Here is a 23,837-nt window from a genome sequence, read left to right as displayed (position 1 = left end):
TTTGAGAACCAGCAAAATGCGGAAGTGTCTTCCTACCATCATTGTTACTACCACCAAATGTTTAGATAACTCTTCAGAGGTTGCAGAGTTCATATATATAATTCAGTCCTTAAAACAACCAGAAAGATGTCTTTTAATATCCATAATTTATAATCTAAAAAACTGAAGCATAGATATTTTAAAAAATATGTCTTTCGTAGAAAGACATAGTTACTGCCCTGAGACTCAAAACAAGGCCTTCTGTCTGAGTCAGTATTTTTTAAACATTACAGTGATAATATGAAATCTGAGTACTTTCCATGAAAAATTTGAAATCTTCAAATATATTCTAATCATTGTTTCATTAAATTATTGAATGGATGAGGAGTTCTGATGTGAACTTCTAAGAGTGAGGAGTTCTGATGTGGCTTTCATGGTGCCCTGGGGCCCCATCACCTTTCATTGCATTAACACCCTGTCTTGTCATCCTGAATGCCACATTGCAGTGATGTTAGTGGGAGTGTGTGTGTGTGTGTGTGTGTGTGTGTGTGTGTGTGTACAGTGTGTTGAGGAGATCGGAGATCAGAGAAGGCAGTGAATAAGTGGGAGCATTTCATTAATCACTAAAGGCACTCTACTGGTGAGATACCCTCACTGTAGATAGCTGTGTCTGTATAAAAGGCACAGAAGGATAGATTCAGTTCATGGAGAGAAAGGGACTCAGGAAGAACAGTTCATAACTGTTCAACGGGCCTAGGGTGAAATCTTGAAAAAAAAAAAGGGATACAGGAAGTTCAATTTGGCTAAAGCATTTTTTGTGTAAAAATAAATAGTGAGATAAGGTTTCGAAGAGAGAGGAGGGCTATGCCAGGCTAAGGTGTTGGGACATTGTTCTGTGGACACTTGAATGCCATTGAAAGTTGTTGAATGGTTTATGATGTAATCATAGCTGGGGTGCATATTTCTTATTAGAGTAAATTTTGATGTCTCTGTTTCCCATGTCCCCATATTCATTCTACGAACAGCCCTTTTGGTTCTACTTGCAGAGTATATCCCAGACCCACTTTCTACTGACAGTCTCCACTGCCAGCAGGCTCACCTAAGCCACTGTTATTTGTCAGTTGGGCTGCAACTGCAGCTTCTTTACTGACTTGCTGCTTCCATGCTTGCCCTACCAATCCATTCCATACTACAGATTAACCTTTTGCAAGTGCAAACAAAAACTATCATTGTCATGTTAAAGATTTCATAATCTTTTTTATCATACTTGCAGTAAAATCCAAACTCCTTAATGTACCCACAAGGTCTTTTGTAACCCTAAGTGGCCTTGCCTCTCTGAGTTCATGTTCTGCCCTCTCTTCCCTCTCCTTCACTCAGCTCTTACCATTCTAATCTCCTTATATTTCCTGAACACCTAGGTTCCTTCTCACCTAAGGTCTCTACTTTTGCTTGTTCATCTGCCTAGAATGTTCTTCCCCCAGGTCTTCACATGGTTAGTTCCTTAACACAAGAGAATTTTCCTCATTGTTGATGTGAAATAGACCCTGCATTGAGTCACACCTTCTGTCCTTTACCAGGATTCGTTTTCTTCACAGTGCTTATCAATAACTTCATGAAGTTCTTTATTGACTTGTAAGTTTACTTATCCCCTAACCTGTCCAACTAGATGTGAGCAAGGACTTCATTTTTTTTCATTGCTATATCCCCAGTGCCTAGAAGAGTCCTGGCACATTGTACATATTTATTGAATTAATTAATTTATAGATTTGAATGACTGGAGCAGGGAGCCTACTGCAATGTTTTGAGTACAATGAGAGTACATTGAGGGTCTTGTCAGTGGAAATGAGGGGCAGAGCCTAGCACAAATACAGTCATAGGGAAAACTGTTGGAATTTCACATGGTTTCATGTGTTGAGTCATCAAAGAGGGGAGGGTTAGAGAGTTTTAAGCTTGGATGAGTGGTTAGGGACCTAGGAGAAGTTCCTGGATTTGGTAGGGAAAGGACCAATTCTAGAGGTGTCAATAGCTTAAGTGCTGGTGGGGTGGAAGTTTCTAGCAGCAGTTGGAATGTGAGCTTACCTGGAGTTTCCTGTTCCCTGAGAGACATTGCTGCAAAGCAAGCAAGGATTATGGGCTCAGAGAGACATGAGGGAAAACGATATACTCAGCTCAACTGTAGTATGACTATGGCAAGGCATTGAACCTCTCTGAACCTTAGGTTCTTCATCTACAACATAAAAATAGTTCATAGTACGTGGTGTTGGGGAGGAAATATTTTCCTCTATCCTTCAAAGGTTCTTCCAGCTGGTTTAAGGATTAAATTGATGTGAGACTGATTTATAAGAGAAAATCAAATTTAATTTCATACATACAACTTATACTTCTCAACTTATACTTGAGGAGTTCAAAGACAGAAAGGTAAAATGAGATATTTATGCCATGCTGAGCTAAGGCTTGGGGCTTCAAGGGGGAGGAGAGCAATTCACAAGCAATAAGAAGAACAGATGTTTATAATTAGATATTTGCCCTGCCATACAGAGGGGTTACTCAGATAAAATTTATCCCTGGTGATAATTCTAATTCTGGGAAAGACCTCCAATTTCTGTTCTTCTAGTAGTTAAGGGTGAGGCAAAAACTTTCTCTTGAGCCCACAGGGTCTCAATTGCCTTCAGGTCAAAACAGACCACATGCCAAAATGACACATTTTGGGAGATTTGCTCTGACACCCCCTTCAGTGGTTCTGAAAATTAAACTATAGAACATGAAAGCATAGAACCCAGTCCTGATGCACGAGTTTCTCAATGACTGTGAAGTTCCCGTCTCCTTCCCCCTTCTTTAAAAAATTTAGTCCAATTCCGCAGTTTAAATTTGTGTTGTGTTTTCTTTGCACGGCAAAACAAGTAAGTGGTTTAAAAAGACAAAAAATACCCCAGACTTAAAATGAAAATGAGTAGTTCCCTGTTCCAATTACAACCCCCAGCTTCCTCTCCCCTAAGGCTGTTACTTTTAACTCTTATTAACTATTTCTTTTAAAACTTAAATCTGTAATTCAACAAACACACTGTATTCCTTCAGTTTTCAATTTTGGATATTATTTATATATCAAATTAAGATATCTTCATATTTATACCAGGGAAGGCAAGGATTTAATTTCCCTCTATTTCCAGTCCCAAACCTATACATATTACATGTGCCATTCCTCCTTTCAGTGTATTATGTCCCCCCACCCCACCCCACTTTATTTATTTATTTATTTATTTATTTATTTATTTATTTAAGCTTATCAGTATTGCGAGCTTATATCTTTGACCCTAGCTGTTGCTAACTGTGCTACATAGTGTACTATGATTCTATTTACTTTCTTACACAATTCTTATTTTTTTCTGTAGTTAATATTTACATCATTATTGTTTAGGTTTCTTTTTGTTTGTTTTTTAATACCAGTGAGTCTTGATTGTCAAACTTCCCTCAAAATCTGGAACATTTCCTCTAAATAATTTCAAACCCAACATATATTCTGTAAGTTTGACTTTTTTTCCCTTGGATATATCTTTTGAGCTTCCTTTGGCTTCCTGCTTCAATTTGGACTGTCCACTCTAAGCCTCCTGCAAAGCTGCATGCCATCTGGGAATCTTTTTGTGTTCTCTTATTTTGGATCCCTGTTTCCAGATCATATTTTCTTTTTCCTTATGTATCTTATTCCTTCACTTTGCCAAGGCATGTTCATCCTACAGCTTTCTGAGAAAAATGTGGGAAGTGAATTCTTTGAGACTTTGTAGACCTTTATTCTGTTTTCACACTTGACTGACATTTTGGCCTAGTATAGAATTCTAGGTTGGAAATAATTTTCCTTCAGCATTTTGAAGGTTTCTTCTAATATTCTAGTTTCCAGTGTTATATTGAAAAATCTCATGCCCTCTCTCTCTCTGTGTGTGTGTGTGTGTCTCTCATGAATAAATAAATAAAATCTTTTAAAAAGGTGGGGAGAAGCCCGGGTGGCTCAGCAGTTTAGCACTGCTTTTGGCTCAGGGCATGATCCTGGAGACCCAGGATTGAGTCCCATGCCAGGCTCCCTGAATGGAGCCTGTTTCTCCCTCTGCCTGTGTCTCTTCCTCTCTCTCTCTCTCTCTCTCTCATGAATAAATAAATAAAATCTTAAAAAAAAAAAAGAAAAAGAAAAACCTGATGCTATTATGATTCCCTTGCTTTCCAGGTGACTTTTTTTTTTTCCCACTTAGAAATTTTTAGACTTTTCTCTGTTTCTTTAATATTTTGATATATGTCCATGGCACTCTTTTTTTTCTTTTCATGAATTGTTCTGGGAGGTTGATGAGCCTTTTAGTCCAAGCACTTACCTTTCAATTCTTGGAAATACTTTTTAATTATTTCTTTGAAATTTCATTTCTTTTGGTCCCTTGTTTTGAAACTCCTATTATTCAGGTATTGGACCTTCTGGCCTGTTGTTCTGATTTCTCTCTCTCTTTCTCTCTCTCTCTCTCCCTCTCTCTCTCTCTCTCTCTGTGTTACTTTTCTTTTGCTCAGTCATTTGCATAAGTTCTCTGTGTTGCTTTTTTGTTTTGGTCTCTGTCTTTTCTAGAGGCCTAACTAAAACAACTTGTAATCCTAGGTTGTCTATACTGTTTAACAGTTAAATACCAAGAAGCTAAACTGAAAACCTGAAAGAGTCACACTTGTCATCTAGAAGCCCTTACCATAAGGCAAATTTTTCTTAGGGTCTCTCAGGTAGGTCTTTATTCTTGAGCTGGTTGTGTGGCTGGAAAGGAATTATCCAATATTTTGTTTGGAGGATATCGCCTGACTTCTTGTATTCTGGGAGCCTGTGGGTAAAGGAGCTGGTTATTTCACTGTTTAGCATTAAGACTTCTACTTCCTATATTCACTGTGGAGCCTCCCTCCTGCCTTGTACTAAATCTGATGCCTCCAAGACTCAAGTCCCCCTGGTTCATCCTCTCTAGAGAGTAAATATCCTGGCATCTCTTGGGTTAGGAAGAAGTAACTTTCTCTCCATGCAGAAATCTGAGGCTTTAGATTAGGAGTTTGCCAACTATTTCTTTAAAGGGCTGGAAAGTAAAGATTTTAGACTTTTTGGACTATATCATGGTCTCTACTACATATTCTCCTTCTTGTCATTAAAAAAAAAAAAAAAAAAAAAAAATATATATATATATATATATATATATCCCTTTAAATTGTAAAATAAACACTCTTAGTTGTAGACATTACAAAAACAGGTTGTAAACCAAACAAGTCATAGCTTACTGACACCTGGTGTAGAGGGTCTTTTTGGATACTCTAAACCAACCATCTTCATTTTAGTCCCACCCTGAATCCCTGCCTTCAGAGAACTTGAAGCTTCCAATTTCTGATTCCTTTTGGGTTTCATGACAAAACTGGATGATTTCTTATAGGTGCCCCCGCCCCCTAATTTCAACCCTGTTCCTCCATGAAAGCTTAGGTTTCAGCTTTTTTTCAGCTCACTAGGTGAGCCAACTAATGTCTATTTTCTTTTCATTTTCTAAAAGGTCAATTTTTTTCTTGTTTGCGTTTCTCTCTATCCTCATTGGGCCATGCCTTTGGAAGGAGCGGAGATAAATATATGTGTTTAATCTACTAAGTTTAACCAGAAGCTTCCCCAAATCCAATTTGGTTGGTTTTTATTTTTACTACTTTCTTTGATAGTACTTGGGTTAATTTTGCATTTGTTCCCCACGTGCTTACTTGCTATGCCAGATGTTCGAAGAAGATGTCCTTGGGGAGAAAAAATGAGGGGTTTTAAAATGTAGTGTTCTTGAAATGCTCACAGTGGTTCAGTGTGTGGGATCCTAAAGGGGCCTGGTTGTTTCTAACCACCAGACTCTCATAATAGAAATACAGTTTCACCCTTATTTGTGTAAACCATCAGGATCATTTTTAAATGTTTGTAATAAAGTTTGTGGCTTATTGTTTAAAATTGAATTTAAGGTAGTAAATCAAAGCTTTTGGTGGCATGCCCCTGACAGCAAGGAGAGCCTGGTAAGTGATCCCTAAGAACTGATCAAAGAGACTTGCTGAGCATTTTTTCCTGTATTTGTGTTTTCGTCCTTTAATCTGGTAGTGTTTCCAATTCCATTCTGAGTGTAATGCACACTCCACCCCCCACTCAAGTCTTCTTGGCGGCATCTGGGATTGTCTTTGCCAAATGGCTCCTGTTCAGGCATAAGCCTGCTTTTACCATCAAGCCTATACAAGGTACGAACAACAGTGATTGTCAGAAAATGGGCATCTTTCAAGATCTTATTCATACCACATTTTTGTTCCTGTAATCAAATGAAAATTGAAAATGAAAAAAGTAGAATTCACTGAAAAAAATGACCATTTGCCATTTCTGCCTAGGTTCACCTTTCCTGGCCAGTGAGGATGGTGTGCTTGGAGGAGTGATTGTTCTCCGAACTTGTAGATGTTCTGCAGAGTCTGACTCCTCCCAAGATAAGCAGACACTTCTAGGTAAGCTGGACATATACCTTATGTGTGTGTTTCTCTTTTATTTTTTCAAGACATGGAAATAATTATATTCTTAAGTTAATAATGTAAATCTATGGGAAGGCCAGAAATGCTCTATTGCTATCTAAACATGTCTGTTCTACTGATCTTTTCACATAGGTAAACATGTAAAAGATGAATATTCATTTTTAAGTGGATACTTAAAAAAAAATAAGTGGATACTTAAAGCATATTTTTCAAATGGGCTTATAGCCTAGGACCTTTTACTAATATTAGAACATTTACTAATATTAGCCCAATATTAAGAACATCAGACCGTGTTCCTTGCCGTATTCCACAAAGCATTTGAGTTGACCCATAACAACATTCATGATAACCAACAGAAAGAAGCTTCTTCCTGTTCCCCCTTCCCACATGGAATCAGAACCCTGTGAAGAGGTGCTGGTCAGGAGTCTGTTCTGGTTCCATCGCTCATTAGCTATGACACCTTTGTGCCTCTGTTGTACTGTTCCATGCCATGTTCTTTTCTATAAAATAAGGGTATCTGTCCTGCCTTCCTCAGAAAGCTGTGGTGAAGAAGGATCAAGTGAGTGTTTTTCAGATTTGCAGATGTCTATCCAGATGTGTGGTTTTGTGTCTAGCCATGTGTACCACTGGGGTTAAAACCAGTTGGTCCTCCATTTCTCAAGGCATGAATCTGTGCCACTGGGATGCTTTTTCTCATCCATTCATCCAGAGGGAACATTTTTTAAAAATTTGCATAAGGGTACCACATAAGCTAGGGGGGGAACTTATATGTTATTTTTAATTGACTTTTTAACTAATTATATATACATTCAGAAAAATACACATTATAATAGCAACTGCTTGATAAATCATTATAAACTGAACCCACCAAGCAACCAGCACACAGATAAGAGCTAGAACTTTACTACAACCCCCAAACTCTCCCTGGTAACCACCTCCATTCTTTACCTCTCCAAAATGAACCACTATGCTGACTTCTAACATCATGATTAGTTTCGCTTGGATTTGTAGTTTATATAAGTGGAATCATAGAATATGTACTATATGTATCTGGTATGTTCAGCCAGTGTGAAGCCTGTTAGATTTAACCATGTTAGATGCGGCAGTTGTTCATTTTCATTGTTGTGTGGTATTCCATTATACAGATACACTGCTGTGTATTTATCCATTCTTCCCTAAGCATTTTTTTTAAATATAAGTGTTATTGATCATCCCTAGGAACTGTGATAGTTTAACCCTTTGTATAAATTTTTCTTACAGAAGGGGTGGGTGGTACCTGATGTGTATTGTATGATTCTTGTGAATTGCTGTAGTACAAGTTGAGTCTGTAAATTAGAAAACCAAGCATTTCTTATGTGTGTGACTTCTGAGGCTAGATCAAAAAAGGTCTTGCTTTCTTACTCTCAGAAAGACCAGCTGCCATGTTGTATGGACACTGAGGCAGCACTATGGAGAGGTCCACATGGCAAAAAACTGTGACCGCCTTCCAATAGGCAGCAAGGTACTAGGGCTTCTTGCCAATAGCCTTAGTTCTGAATGAACTTTCAGATGACTATAGCCTTACGTAGATTTCTTGGCTGTATCTCATTAGGGAGAGTATAGGTCTATGAGCAAGAATCATCCAACAAAGCTACTCCTGAATTCCTCACCCACAGAAACAGATAGTAAATGTTTGCTGTTTTAAACCACTACCTTTTGGGGTAATTTATGCCAAAGTAATTGGCTAACAAACCTTTTAAATCCTCTCACTGCTGAATGGGCCTCTAGTTTGTCTAAAGAGCTACAATAACAAATCAAGGTGCTCTCTTGCATCTTAAGGCAGCTGAGACTATCAGATTGCATAAGTGGATTCTGTTTTTTTTCTTTGGAATCCTATGAGACAAATGGGATCAGTGCCTTCCTACTTTGCAATCCCTAGTCACTCTTTTCTAGACCATCTTATTAGCTGCCTTACCTCTATTCTTCTCCCACCTCCATACAGTCACCAGACTTTTCTTGCAATAACACATCTGTAGCTAGCCCAGAGAACCTAACTGTGGGCTCAGAAATGGGCAGTCAGGAGAGAAGCAGACTGCACTGAAGCAGAAAGGGCAAAAATGAGAACCTGACCTAACTGTGACTTAGAGAGACCAATCCCAAGATCAGAGGGATGGATAGTGGTCAAAAGAAGGGCCACATAAGTATATGTAATTCGTTTACTATATGTCTAAGCTAAATGTCAAATAACTTTCTCTGTGTGTTGAAGACAAAATCTAGATCTCTTACTGTCACTCCCTGTTTTCATTTTTTCTCTTGAGGATGCATACATACTCCTGTCTTTGCTGGTCATTTCCCTAGAAGATAGATGGGAACTACTTAACTTGATGGGAAAGTCCTCCCCAGATCTAACACCAGAACATGCTTTCATTGTCATTTCCAGTTAGTCCTTTTCCTCTGTACAGCCTCAACACCCCCAGTTCTGGCCACTCAAAATTGCTTGGTCTTCATCCAGAGGGTCCTGTCCCCCCCCCCCCCCCCCGTAACTTTCACATGCTTTTACCTGTTCTTGAAATGCCCTGGGCCAATTATATTCCTTCTTTAAAGACCTAGGACAGATATGAATCTTAATGGAATCCTTTGGAAACCCTTTCCCCAGGTGATTTGTTCCTTCTTTGTGCTTTTTTTTTTTTTTTTTGCAACATGCAATTGGCATCCCTTGTAACACTTGCCATGACACATCCTAGACATGTGTTAAAGTGTCTGTCCTTCCCTCTAGGCCAGCACCTCTTAAGCTTTTTTCTGAGCCCAATTATTTGAGTGGAATAGATCACAGATCTTTGAGACCCAGTGACTCACATGACGGATCCAGGGGTTTAAAATCTTTCCAAATATCAGAATTCCACTGCCGCTGAGAATCATACCGCCAGATTGTGAACCATTTGAGGGCAAGTTTTTTTTTTTATTATTTGTAATGAAAAGTTTGATCAGAAAGGAAATACCTTTCTTTCTTTTTTTTTTGTATATTTTTTTTATTGGAGTTCAATTTGCCAACATATAGCATAACACCCAGTGCTCATCCCATCAAGTGCCCCCCTCAGTGCCTGTCACCCAGTCACCCCATCCCCCCCCCCGCCCACCTCCCTTTCCACCACCCCTTGTTCGTTTCCCAGAGTAAGGAGTCTCTGAGGGCAATTATTGTTCTTGTACCAACCTCCATAATAGGCTCCATTAGTTATTAGGTGAGTGAATTAAGTGTCAAATGGAATTTTGTTGTTGATTATTTAGCAGAAATTTTAAATTGATACTCTTCCAGAAAAATGAAATGTCACAAAAAGTATCCTTATAAGCTCTGAAAAAAACAGAAACAAAATAAAACCACAAATCAGTATGGCTCGGAAATGTTGGATAATGATGAGTGTCCGGGAACAAGAAGATTTGGAGACAGTTGAAATGAATTGCAGAAGATAGCCTCTGCAAACAGCCTTGTAAAAGGACAGTTTGGATGTGAATGTGTTTGCAACACCCATCCCTCCACCTCCCAGTCCTCAGATCATGAGATGCTGGCAAAGCCCAGCCTACAAATCACTGCTTTAACACAAAGCAAATGCTTCTCCCTGGAGTGAAACAGCTGAAAAGAATTAATTTTCTCTCTGCTTTTAGAGGGAAAAAAACCCCAATATATATTTTACCTGCTAAAATACAATTACATACGCTTTCCAGACCTGTACAGAAGTGCTTTATTGAGGCTGCTGTATATAATTCATAATACGGTTAATAATTGTGTAAACAAAGGCACATCAAACCTCCCAGTGGGGGGGAAAAATGAATCTTTTTCTGTTTTAAACTTGCAATTGGAAACAAGTAATTAGAATATATGCAAATATATCCTAAGCAGCCAATCTTACTATATATGGGTGCATTTCTCTCCTTACAACTTGCCCTTGCAGTGCTGTTGGGAGCCTGACAGACCTTGTGAATGAAGTTCAGGGTCCCTGCCTTAGGATGGTTACTGAGAAGCAGTGAGTATGGGGATCAATGAGAAACAGACTCCATAAATTTAAGGAAAATCTTAAGCAATTCAGAATAGGAAGCATAAGGGCTCTTAGGGGCAAAAAAGCTGTGTTTGGCCAGTGGCCTCTGTGCCACTGTTGGGGGTCCTTCATCCTGAAAAGATTTGAGGTGCATAGTCCAGCCAGAGCCTGATCATTTGATGAACACATCTGGTAATTGTTACTCCTCCATTAAGTTACCCTCACCTTACTCAGAGAATAACTCCAGGTTCCTTACTATCCAGGAATATGTTCATTATGCTGATAATTAAGTGTTGTACGTGATCTTGCTTCTAATTGTCCAGCTACCTCTTTTTTCCCTGTTTTTCATCTTAACTATGAAATGTTTCATATATTTTTAAAAGAATGTAATAAATTTGTAAGTTATAAAGAATAATAATAAAATGAACACCTGTGGACCTGCCACCCAGCTTAAGAAATTGCCCATTATCCATATCTTTGAAGCCCCCATGTGGGCCTGACTTTATGTAAATAGTATGTTATATGATTTTTTCTGTGAGAATTTTTGCAGTTTCTTACATAATTACTTGAAAGAATAATGAATCCTTCTATCATTTTAGACTTACATCTATCAAACTAAACTATTTTTCACTTGCCAGTTAGAATTAAAGGTGGCATTCCCTCCCACCTTTTATAGAACAGGCAAAGTTCTTTATCAAGTGCTCTTCTTGTCACGGTTACCAAAACATGCTATAGTTAAAAAAAATGTTAGATTGAGATGATGTTTTCTGGAACATTAAAAAGATAAAAGGTCATTTTACTGTAAGTTAAAACTCCAAACCGCCTTTTGGTTTTACTGACATTAAAAATTTGGCAAGCACACATAAACACATGCACTTCAAAGGAGCTTCATTCTGGGGGCCCCAGCAGTATCACTGATTTCCATTTCATGGCACATGCCACTATGAGCACTTATGACTAGGCATTCTGTTGGGCTCACGTGATCATAAAAATAACTCTCAGAGAGAGAGCAAATTAGCTACTAGGCTGGTAGTGGGAAAAGAGATACTGATGGATGTTTATCTGATGTTAATAGCTTTGTTCTATGAGCATCCAGTGTCACGGCTGGAAACATTTCTTTTTAAATTTTTATTTAAGTTCCAATTAGTTAGCATACAATATAATATTAGTTTCAGGTGTACAGCATTCCATACAACACCGGGGGAGATGGAGGGAAGCGTATTTCTTTAGTGTCTCAGCAATGCTTTGGAATTGTTACATCTTTACTGTAGCCTTAAAATAGAGGCTGGCATTTTGGTTCTTATTTAAGTATCAGATGGAAAGAAGCAAATTAAGTAGTTATTCTTAAATGCAAGGTAAATAGGCAGATGCGATATTTAAACTTTTCAACAACAGGTTGCATTAATCTATTGAGGTGGTGGTCTGAGATTTATATTTTTCACAATTAGTTGTTTTTTTATTTTTATTTTTTAAGATTTTATTTATTTATTCATGAGAGACACACACAGAGAGAGAGGCAGAGACACAGGCAGAGGGAGAAGCAGGCTCCATGCAGGGAGCCCGACGTGGGACTCAATCCCGGGTCCCCAGGATCTCGGCCTGGGCTGAAGGCAGCACTAAACCGCTGAGCCACCCGGGCTGCCCAATTAGTTGTTTTTTAAAACAAAAAGATGTTGATTACAAACGGCATAATCTGCTTTATAAAAGAACATTTTTACCCTTAAATATTACTAATGTACTTTTTAAAAAATTAGAAATAGATGTTTATCTGTAATTTTTTTGTCCATCGTAAGAAGTATTAGTTCTAGCTATAATCTAACTATGTAGTATTTTTATTTGGGCCACAAAATTTTCCATTTGATATAAAGAATAAAAAGATTTATGGGTTGAATTCTAGTGATTATGTAATTCCTATTACTGTGGTTCTCCTAAAACTCTCAGAAAAACATTTTGACAAATTTTATAGTCAATTTTCATCTGCTCAAAGGGTAATAGAGATCACTTTAGCATGAAATAAATCCTAAAAAAATATTTGTTGAATGAATGAAATCATGTTTCAATAAAAATTTGTTTCACTGAATGCTTTTCTGTTCAGCAGAGAACTTTCATGTTCCAGCCAGTGGCCCCTATTTCCAGTGGTTTCTAATACAATAAAATGATAAAAAGGGTGCCTGAGTGGCTCAGTCGGTTAAGCATCTGACTCTTGATTTTGGCTTGGGTCATGGGATTGAGCCCCACACTGGTCTGCCAGTGGGGAGTCTGCTTGAGATTCTCTCTCTCCCTCTGTCCCTCCCTCCTGCTCATGCACACACTCTCTCAAATAAATAAATCTACAAATAAATAAACAAAAGATAAAAAAGGAAGAGAACTGAATTACTATTTGACCCACATCCCTCTCTCCCTTTTCAGTCACCATCCTTTAGTCTTGAACAAATCAGAGCGAGCCTTGGAAAGAGAAAATAGTTATTTTCTTGGCTTAGTATAACTAAGTATAACTGGGATTCTGTAACTCCATCCCTTCTGAAACAGTTTAGTGGTGAAAGTTTTTCAAAGAGGTGAACCAACTCAGAGCTACTTCGTGGCCACAGTAGAACATACAAGATGTGAATCCTAAGGATTCTGTGTTAGGACAGTAAAGCATCCCTGTATAAACTCCATTCTGGGTTATAAAGAACTTAACAACCACGGGGGAAAACTACAGAGATAAGAGGAGGCTCTTCTATTTACAATTCCTCATTCTTCCCATTTTAAAAATGAGCTTATCGGGGTGCCTGGGTGGCTCAGATGGTTGAACGTCTGCCTTTGGCTCAGGTTGTGATCTCCAGGCCCTGGGATTGAGTCCCATGTCTGGCTCCCCGCTCAGTGGGGGGTCTGCTTCTTCTCTCCCTTCCTCTCCTCCTGCTCATGCTCTCTCTATCTGTCTGTCTCAAATGAATAAATAAAATCTTTTTTTAAAAATGAGCTTATCTTTATTTAGTAAGGTGTAACTTAAAGCACTGTGCAAAATGTCCAAGGGTAAGTCATTCCACCTAATTCTAAGGAGCAGCAGCTGACTTGGCAACTGCCCAGCCCAAGATGGTTCTGATTTTAAAGTTCTGTTTTCCTTGCAAGAAAGTCTGGATGTGAAGCCAGGCAGAGGGGATTTAAATGGGTGCAGGAGCCAGTGCAGCTGGGGGTTGTTAACAACAATTGGAGAACAACAATTTTTTTTTTAAGGGGTGGCTGAGAGCTTCTCTGGTTAGAGAAGAGAATCCACTTGGTAGAGAAAACTTGCTTGCAACCCTAGTAAAGAAATTTTGTAGCTCTAATATTAACTGTTGAAGGTGGTGATTTAAATGTCACCAGGAGCCAAAGCCTTGCGTAGGGGCTGAAGACTATCTTATATAGTGGAAGGACACCAAGACTAAAAAGTAGAACCACTCTTGAGCATTATACTTGTAGGTAAATTTATTTAATGCATTTAATGTATTAAATGCAACTTTGCACAAAGGCTAGCCTCTAAGATTATGTGCAAATCCATTTCGATGTGCCTGTAATACCATTAGCCTGTGATTTTTTTTTTTTAAGATTTTGTTTATTTGAGAGACAGCAAGAGAGAGCAGGAGGAGGAGCAGAGGGAGAGAGACAGCAGACTTGGTACTGAGTGTGGAGCCTGATGTGGGGCTCGATCTTACAACCCTGAGATCACAACCTGAGCCAGGAACAAAATTGTATGTTCAATGGACTGAGCCATCCAGGGGCCTCTAACATGTCATTCTTGAGGAACACAGCACGACACATCTTATGTAACCCATTCTCTGGCACTGGAACAGAGTTGGTATTGCTGGCTTTTTTCCACATCACATTTATGTGATATGATGTGTTGTGAAGTCACTTGATAGAGAAACTTACCAAATCTCTATGACTATCTTTCACATGTTTAGGAATCTATTTTAGCATGGCTTTGTGTGTTCTTAAAGTTTTCTGATAGAGATCAGAAAATAGTCTGGTCATCTTCAGTAGCTCCACAGTGCCTGGGCTTTGGCTTTCTTTCTTTCTTTTTTTAAAAAAATTATCTATTTATTTTAGAGACAGAGTGAATGGGAGGAAGGGGAAGAGGAAGAGAGAATCTTGAGTAGACTCCCCAATGAGTGCAGAGCTCAATGCTTGCCTAGATCCCAAGACCTGGGGCTCATAACCTGAGCTGAAACCAAGAGTTGAATGCTCAATTGACTGACCCATGCAGGTGCCCATTGGGCTTTGGCTTTCTAAAACACAGGCTTTTCAAATTAGTAGTTGAGGTGTAAACAGTCACCAGCCACTGCCAAAGAAACATACACTTTCACAGGCTCAGACATGTCAATCCAGACCACTCATTCATCCTATATGTTGCTTCAGTTCATGATTCTCTACATGGGATAATCACACAGGAAAAATCCCAGTATTATGATATAACACCTGCCCAGTTTGCTGTATTATTATTAGGATCATATCTTAATACTCTTAACGTAAATTTCCATTTTAGGTGTATGAAACAATTTCAAATTTAATCCCTAAAATCAAGAAATCAATTAGACTTAGATGTCACTCATGATAAGAAATGCTACTCATTTTATTTTTTGTTTTTGGGTAACTATATTTGAGCTAATTTTGTACTATCCTTTGCCAGGTTTTAAGTATAATTTAGGATTTAATTAGACAGTTATAAAAGTTTGTGAGATAAACTGCCCTTGAGACAACAAATGTTTTCTACTCATTTTTAAAAACTCATAGTGGTTTTAGAATTTTTAAATTTGTAATGGGAATAAATTTTTTTGTTTGTTTTAATTGATCTTTAAACACAACAGGCTTTGCCTTAAATAAATGTGTCCAGTGTAAATTTATGTAGGGTCTTAATAAAATTGTGGCCCTTTATAAGATCTGGTATATTTTAGGTAGTCACAAGACATGAAACAATTTGAAAGCATTAGATCATTTCACATCATAATAAAGCATTCTCATGAGGGATAATTAAAAATATATGGTAACATCTCATTACATCAAATTTCAGAAGTTCAGAATGTCATAGGGAAGGGAAGAAATTAATTCTAAATAGGGAAGAAATTAATTTTTCTTGATAACATAGGTTAAAAGGGTAATTGAGATTCCTAGGGGCATTTTTAAAAAATAGGAAATAAACCAAAATAACACAAAATTCAGAAGTTTCAGGAAAGGATATATGGTGAAAAATAGGTTGTTCTCCATTAAACTCCCTTAACCAACCAGTTCTCTTTATAGTAGTGCAACTACTGTTGCCAGTTCCTAAAATATTTTTCCTGAGAGATACTGTGTATTTATAAATGTATTCATCCATGGTGCCCTTCTACCTTGCCTTTTATGTTAGATAAACTATGTATCTTGTAAATCAGTATTTTTTCAAACTGAAGCATGTTTATTAACGAGGTCTAACGTTAATTTAGTGAGTCATTTGCAGAATCCTTTAAATACAGTGGATAGAATATAAAGAATCCAATAGTATAAACTAATGCATGGTAAGTAAAAGGGTAGGTTTGTTTGTTTATTTATTTGAGATTTTATTTATTTATTCATGAGAGATACAGAGAGAGAGGCAGAGACACAGGCAGAGGGAGAAGCAGGCTCCATGCAGGGAGCCTGATGTTGAACTCAATCCTGGGTCTCCAGGATCACACCCTGGGCTGAAGGCGGCACTAAACTGCTGAACCACCCTGGCTGCCCAAGGGTAGGTTTTATTTTGTGAAATTTCACTTATATAGAAATATGTTTACTAAGTGACAATGTGTGAGACTTTTAAATTTTGTTTGGTTATATTGTGGTTCATGGTCAGAAAGTTTGAAAAATATTCAATGTAGGTGGTTCCATATCTACCAAGTAGAGCTTCTTCCTTTGTTTTTAATTGTTGCATGGTATTCGACTGTCTAGAGTACCATCGTTATTTATGTACTATGGTATGTAGTATACTCCCACCAATAGGCAACTGAACTATTTCCAGTTTCTTCCTAATTAAAACTACTTCAATGAATATCTTTGTAAATATGTCATTTCATATATATAAAAGCATATCTGTAATTACCCAGAAGTAGAATTACTAGATCAAAGAGTATGTCATTTTAGTAACTATAGTCTGTTTTCATTATTTACAGATTTCAAATTTACTAATTTTCCTATTTGCTGAAACTTATGTGTAATTTCAAAATTAGGACTCCCAGCACTTTCACAGTCATTTTTAGGCACACGCAGAGTGATGAAAATTTTGAGTCACCTGACATGCACATTCTCAGCTGAGGTGAACAAGGTGATGCTCTGCCTTCATGTCTCAGCTTTCATAACTGTAAAGAAGTGTCCTCTTTGTAGCCTGTTTAATGCCACATTTTTCACATTTTTTGTGCTTTTACTGATGGCTTCACTGTTTAAAATGGCCCCCAAACAACTCAATAACACCATCAAGTCTAATAACATTCGTGTTATTGGGATTCCAGAAGGAGAAGAGAAAGAAGAGAGGACAGAAAATTTATTTGAAGAAATAATAGCTGAAAATTTCTGAATCTGGGGAAGGAAGGAGAAATCCAGATCCAGGACATTTAGAGATGCCCCCCAACAAAATCAAGCCAAGGAGGTCCACACCAAGACATACAGTAATTAAGATAGCTAAAAGTAGTGTTAAGTGAGAATTTTAAAAGCAGCAAGAGAAAAGAAAGCAGTTACAAACAAGGGAAACCTCCATTGAGGCTATCAGCTGATTTTTAACGGAAACTTTGCAGGCCAGAAAGTTGTAACGTGATATATTCAAAGGGCTGAAAGGAAACAGTCTGCAGCCAAGAATACTCTTCAGCAAAGCTGCCATTCAGAATAGAAGGAGAGATGGTTTCCCAGACAAACAAAAGTTAAAGGAGTTTGTGAGTACTAAGCCAGCCTAACAAGAAATATTAAAGGGGACTCTTTGAGTTGAAAGGAAAGACCATAAGCAAGAGTAAGAAAAGTACGAAGCAGAAAAATGGTAAAAATAAGTATATCTGTAAAAATCAGTCAAGGGACTCACAAAATAAAAGGATGTAAAGTATGAAACCATATACTTAAAATGTGGGAAGGAGAGGAGTAAATAATGAGTTCAAACTTAAGTGCCCATCAACTTAATATAGACTCAAAAATGCAGAAGATGTTATATATAAACCAAAAGGTAACCAAAAAACAAAAACTAGTAATAGGTATGCAAAAACTGAAGACAAAGGAATCCAAGTATATCACTAAAAAAAGCCAACTAATTGCAAGAGGAGAGCAAGAGAAGAAAGGGACAGAGAAAAGCTACAAAAGCAACTATAGAACAAGTAGCGAAATGGTAATAAATGCATACCTAACAGTAATCATTTTGGATGGACTAAACACTCCAATCAAAAGACATAGGTGATGGAATGGATTAAAATAAAAACAAGATCCATCTATATACTGCCTACAAGAGACCCATTTCAGACCTAAAGGCTCATACAGATTGAGAGTGAATGGGTAGAAAAGGACAAAATAGACTTTTTTTTTTTTTTTTTTTTTTTGTGAAGAAAGCATTGATGAGGGAGAGAGGCAGTGGGAGAGGGAGAGGGAGACTCCACATCCAGCATGAGCCCAATGTGGGGCTCAATTCCATGACCGTAAGATCATGACCTAAGCTGAAATCAAGAGTCAGACACTTAACCAACTGTGCCCTTAGGCCAAAATAGACTTTTTAAAAATGATTTTATCTATTTATTCATGAGAGATACACAGAGAAAGGCAGAGACATAGGCAGAGGGAGAAGCAGGCTCCCTGCAAGGAGCCCGATGTGGGACTTGATCCAAAATCCTGGGATCACGCCCTGAGCCAAAGGCAGACACTCAACTGCTGAGCCACCCAGGTGTCCCATAGGCCAAAATAGACTTTAAAACAAAACTGTAATAAGAGACAAAGAAAGATACTCTATAATCATTAAGGGGAGAATCCAGCAGGAAGATAGAACAATTATAAATATTTATGCCACCACACTTAAAGCAGTTAAAATAATACTTAAAGCAGTTAAAATAATAAACATAAAGAAACTAATCAGTAATAATAATATTAATAGAGGACTTTAGCACCCCAAATACTTAAAGCAGTTAAAATAATAAACATAAACTAATAAGTAATAATATAATATTAATAGAGGACTTTAGCACCCCACTTACTTCAGTGGACATTTGTCCAAACAGAACATCATCCAAACAGAAAATCAATAAGGAAACAGTGGCTTTGAATGACACATTGGACCAGGTGGATTTAACCAATATACTCAGAATACTCCATCCTAAAACAGCAGAGTACACATTCTTTTCAAGTGCACATTCTCCAGAATGTATCATATATTAGCCCACAAAACAATTCTCAACATATTCAAAGAGATTGAATTCATTCCATTCATTTCTTCTGCCTAGAATGCTGTGAAACTAGAAATCAACCATAAGAAAAAAATCTAGAAAGAGAACAAAAACATGGCGGTTAAATAACATGCTAGTAAACAATGAATGGGTCACCCAAGAAATCAAAGAAGAAGTAAAAAAAATACATGGAGATATATGAAAATGAAAATACAATAGTCCAAATGTTTGCAATGCAGCAAAAGCTGTTTTAAGAAAGAAGGTTATAGCAATACCGATCTACCTCAAGAAGCAAGAAAAATCTTAACCTTACACCTAGAGGAGCTAGAAAAAGAAGAACCAATGAAACCCGAAGCCCATAGGAGGAAATAAATAATAAATATTAGAGCAGAAATAAGTGAAATATAAACTAAAAACAACAGCAACAACAATAGAACAGATTAATGAAAATAGGAGCTGGTTCTTTGAAAAGATCAACAAAATTGATAAATCATTAGCCAGATTAATCAGAAAAGAGGGAGAGGGTGCCAGGGTGGCTTAGTTGGTTGAGCATCTGACTCTTGATCTTAGCTTAGGTCTTGATCTCAGAGTCATGAGTTCAAGCCCTGCACTGAACTCCATTTTGTTTATTTATTTTTTAATAAATTTAGTTAGTTTATTTTTTAAGATTTTATTTATTTATTCATGAGAGGCAGAGACATAGAGGGAGAAAGAGGGTCCTTGCAGGGAGCCTGATGCAGGACTTGATCCCCAGACTGGGGGTCATGCCCTGAGCCAAAGGCAGACACTTAACCACTGAGCCACCCAGGTGTTCCTGGAGCCCACTTTAAAAAACAAAAACAAAAACGGAAAAAAAAAAAAAAAGATGGAGAGAGAAGACTCAAAATCAGAAACGAAAGAGGAGAAATAAATGACACCACAGAAATAAAAAGGATTACAAGAGAATATTATGAAAAATTATATGGGAACAAATTGGACAACTAGAAGAAATGGATAAATTCCTGGAAACATGAATTACCAACACTGAATCAGGAAGAAATAGAAAATTTGAACACATCAATTATCAGCAATGAAATTGAATCGGTATATTCAGTTGAATCAGTAATCAATCAATCAATCAATCAATAAACAAAGATCCAGGTCCAGGTCCAGATGGCTTCACAGGTGAATTCTATTAAACGTTTAAAGAAGCATTAATACCTATTCTTCTCAAATTATTCCAAAAAAATAGAAAAGGAAGGAAAACTTACAAGTTCATCTATGAGGCCTATGTTACCTGATACAAAAACATAAAGATAAAGCACTACAAGAGAAGAGAACAACAGACCAATATCTCTGATGAACATAGATGTGAAAATCCTCATTTAAATACTAGCAAGCCGAATCCAGCAATAATTTAAAAAAATCACCACAATCAAGTGTTATTCCCAGGATGCAAACATGGTTCAATATTTGCAAATCAATATGATTAATCACATCAATAAGAGAAAGGATAAAAACCATATGATCATTTCAACAGTTGCAGGCAAAGCATTTGACAAAGTACAACATCCATTCATGGTAAAAACCCAACAAAATAGGTTTAGAGGGAACATACCTCAACATAATAAAGGCCATTTATGAAAACCTACAGCTAACATCATATCAATTGTGAAAAACTGAAAGCTTTTTCCCTAAGATAAAGAATAAGACAAGGATATCCACTCTCACTGCATTTATTCAACACAATACTAGAAGTCCTAGCCACAGCAATCAGACAAAAGGATGGAATAAAGGGCATCCAGAATGGTAAGGAAGAAGCAAAACTGACTATTTCTAGATGACATGATAGTATATACAGAAAACCCTAAAAATTCCACCAAAAAACTACTAAAACTAACAGATGAATTCAGTAAGGTCACAGGATACAAAATAATTATACAGAAATCTGTTGCATTCCTATACATAATAATGAAGCAATAGGAGACATTAAGAAAGCAATTTCATTTACAGTTGTACAAAAAATAATAAAATACCCAGGAATAAATTAACCAAGGAGTTGGAAGACCTGTACTCCGAAAACTGTAAAACACTGATGAAAGAAACTAAAGACACGTAGAAATGGAAAGACATTCCATGGAAATGAATGGAATGGAAATGGAAAGAACAAATATTGTTAAAATATACGTACTACCCAAAGTAATCTATAGATTTAATGCAATTCTTATCAAAATGCCAACAGAATTTTTCAAAGGACTAGAACAAACAATTTAAAATAGCCGAAACAGTCTTGAAAAAGAAAAGAACTAAGCTGGAGGTATCACAATTCCAGATTTGAAGTTCTACTACAAAGCTGTAGTGATCAAGGCAGTATGGGACTGGCACAAAAATAGATACGTAGATCATTGGAAGAGAATAGAAAATCCAGAAATGAACACATAACTATATGGTCAATTTTCCACAAAGCAGGAAAGAATATTTAATGGGAAAAAGACAGTCTCTTCAACAAATGGTGTTGGGAAAACTGGACAGCAACTTGCAAGAGAATGCAACTGGACCGCTTTCTTACACCAAACACAAAAAAGTAAATTCAAAATTGATTAAAGACCTAAATGTGAGACCTTAAACCATAAAAATCCTAGAAGAGAACACAGGCAGTAACTTCTTTGACATGTCTCTTGAGAGAAGGGAAATAAAAGCAAAAAAAAAAAACAAACAAACAAACAAACAAAAACCAAAAAGCTATTGGGACTACATCAAAATAAAAAGCTTTGCATAGCAAGGAAACAATCAGGGAAACTAAAAGAGAGCATGCAGAATGGGAGAAGATACTTTCAAATGACATATTCAATAAAGGGTTAATATCCAAAACGTATAAAGAATATATAAAACTAATGCTGTTGACCATGAGTTCAAAGTTAATTAATCAATGTCATACATCCAGAAAATGGAAGAGGAAATTCATCAAATTGTATATGATGGTCCTCCAGAAACTGCTAAAGTAACATGTGGTTCATGATAAAGTCGTGGAAAAGCTGGAAAAGTAGCTAAATTTGTGGATTCATGAGATAATGACCAATAAACAGAGCATCAGGGATGGAATTATTGTGAGACTGAAAACCAAAGAAGTTCATGAGCAGGTTATACAGCGTCAGGAAAATGTTAAACTTTTCTTTGCTACCGCTGTGTTATAAAGAAAGATTATGTATCTAATTATTTAGAAGAAAAATATATTAAATAAGATATCTTATACAGAAACATATAAAATAAGGTTACTTATTGTTTGAAAATGTTGTAACCAGAGGCTTGTAGGAACCTTTCCCTGAATTTCCCTTATGTGCAATTCCTCAGTATTTACTAATTCAGTGTTTGTAGTAACCAAATGGAGCATAAATACCACAAATTGCAAGGATCTATTTTCAAATGGTCGTGCCTCCATAATTGGTAAATGAGCGTGCTTTTTTTATCCACCCCCAGTTAACATAACGTTGTTTCAAACTTTTGATATCTGATAACCTAATAGTTGAATAATGGTATTTTGTGGTTTTATTTTGTATTTCTTCTAGTATGAAGAAATATAGAACATCTTTTCATGTTTCAGAGTCAATTATATTCCTTTTAGTTTTCACTTTTTCCTTACGTCTTTTTCTCATTGATTTGTGGCAGATCTTTATATATGAAGAAAATTAGTCCTTTTTCTAAGCATTTTTTATGCAGATATTTTCCCTAGTGTGTCATTTATCTCTTGACTTTTTTCCCCATATGGCAAAAGAAAATACCATAAAAATTTTTGATCTAGTCAAATGTATTGATTTTGTCTTTGGTGGCCTTTGGGTTTTGTTAGTTTTAATGGTTAGTATCCAAAATCTATAAAGAACTTAGCAAATTCAACACCCAAAGAACAAATAACCCAGTTAAGAAATGATCAGAAGACATGAATAGACACTGTGCCAAAGATGACATCCAGATGGCTAACAGATACATGAAAAGATGCTCAGTATCAGTAATCATCAGGGAAATACAAATCAAAACCACAATTAAGACACCACCTCACACCTGTCAGAATGGCAAAAATTAACAACACCGAAACAAATGTTGGCAAGAATGGGGAGAAGGGGTAACCCTCTTACATTGTTGGTGGGAATGCAGTGATTCCCAGCGTAATCACTCTGGAGAGCAGTATGGAGGTTCCTCAAAAAATTAAAAATAGAACTACCCTACAATCTAGCAATTGCATTACTAAGGTATTTACCCAAAGAATACAAAAATACAGATATGATACGGTACATGTATCCCGATGTTTATAGCAGCATTATAAACAGTAGCCAAACTATGGAGAAAGCCCAAATATCCATCAACTGATGAATGGATAAAGAAGACATGGTATATAAATACAGTGGAATATTACTCAGCCATCAAAAAAGAAATCTTGTCTTTTGCAATAAGGTGGATGGAATTAGACTGTATTATACTAAGTGAAATAAGTCATTCAAAGAAGACAAATACCATATAATTCCACTCATGTGGAATTTAAGAAACAAAACAGATGAACATATGGGAAGGGGGGGAAATAGGAGATAGGGAAACAAACCATAAAAGGCTGAATAAAGAATAAACTGAGGGTCAGTGAAGGAGGTGGATGGGGGATGGGCTAGATGAATGATGGGTATTAAAGAGGATACTTATGATGAGCACTGGGTATCGTATGTAAGTGATGAATCACTAAAATCTACTCCAGAAACCAATATTGTACTGTATATTAACTAACTAAAATTTAAATAAAAATTAATTCTAAGAAAATAATAAAAATAACAGCTTTTCTTAAGAGATATTTAAGAATTGTATTCTGTTTGATATTTTGTTGGTTCTTTGTTGTTTTTAACGAATTTAATCCTCTCAATTTATAACACTGATTATAAATTGTTCGTTCCAAGCTGTATAAATTTCAAAGCAGTAGAACAATGGA

The 23,837-nt window shown here is 36.8% G+C and overlaps 1 protein-coding gene across 4 annotated transcripts in view; it reads left to right on the top strand.

The window, feature by feature from the left end:
* The window catches only part of TASP1 (taspase 1), a 273,821-nt gene that overhangs the window by 204,037 nt on the left and 45,947 nt on the right, over positions 1 to 23,837 (top strand). For all 4 annotated transcript variants that reach the window (XR_005984419.1, XM_041732946.1, XM_041732944.1 and 1 more), the window contains one exon: positions 6,373 to 6,483. Coding sequence is in view for 3 of the 4 variants with exons in the window: in XM_041732946.1 (XP_041588880.1) it covers positions 6,373 to 6,483 (111 nt within the window). In the remaining variant the exon portion in view is untranslated. The remainder of the gene's footprint in view (positions 1 to 6,372; positions 6,484 to 23,837) is intronic.

This window comes from Vulpes lagopus, chromosome 18, assembly GCF_018345385.1.
Source record: "Vulpes lagopus strain Blue_001 chromosome 18, ASM1834538v1, whole genome shotgun sequence".
In the NCBI taxonomy this organism is placed as follows: domain Eukaryota; kingdom Metazoa; phylum Chordata; class Mammalia; order Carnivora; family Canidae; genus Vulpes; species Vulpes lagopus.
Note: the sequence above shows the minus strand (reverse complement) of the source record. Positions and strands in the feature narration are given on the sequence as shown.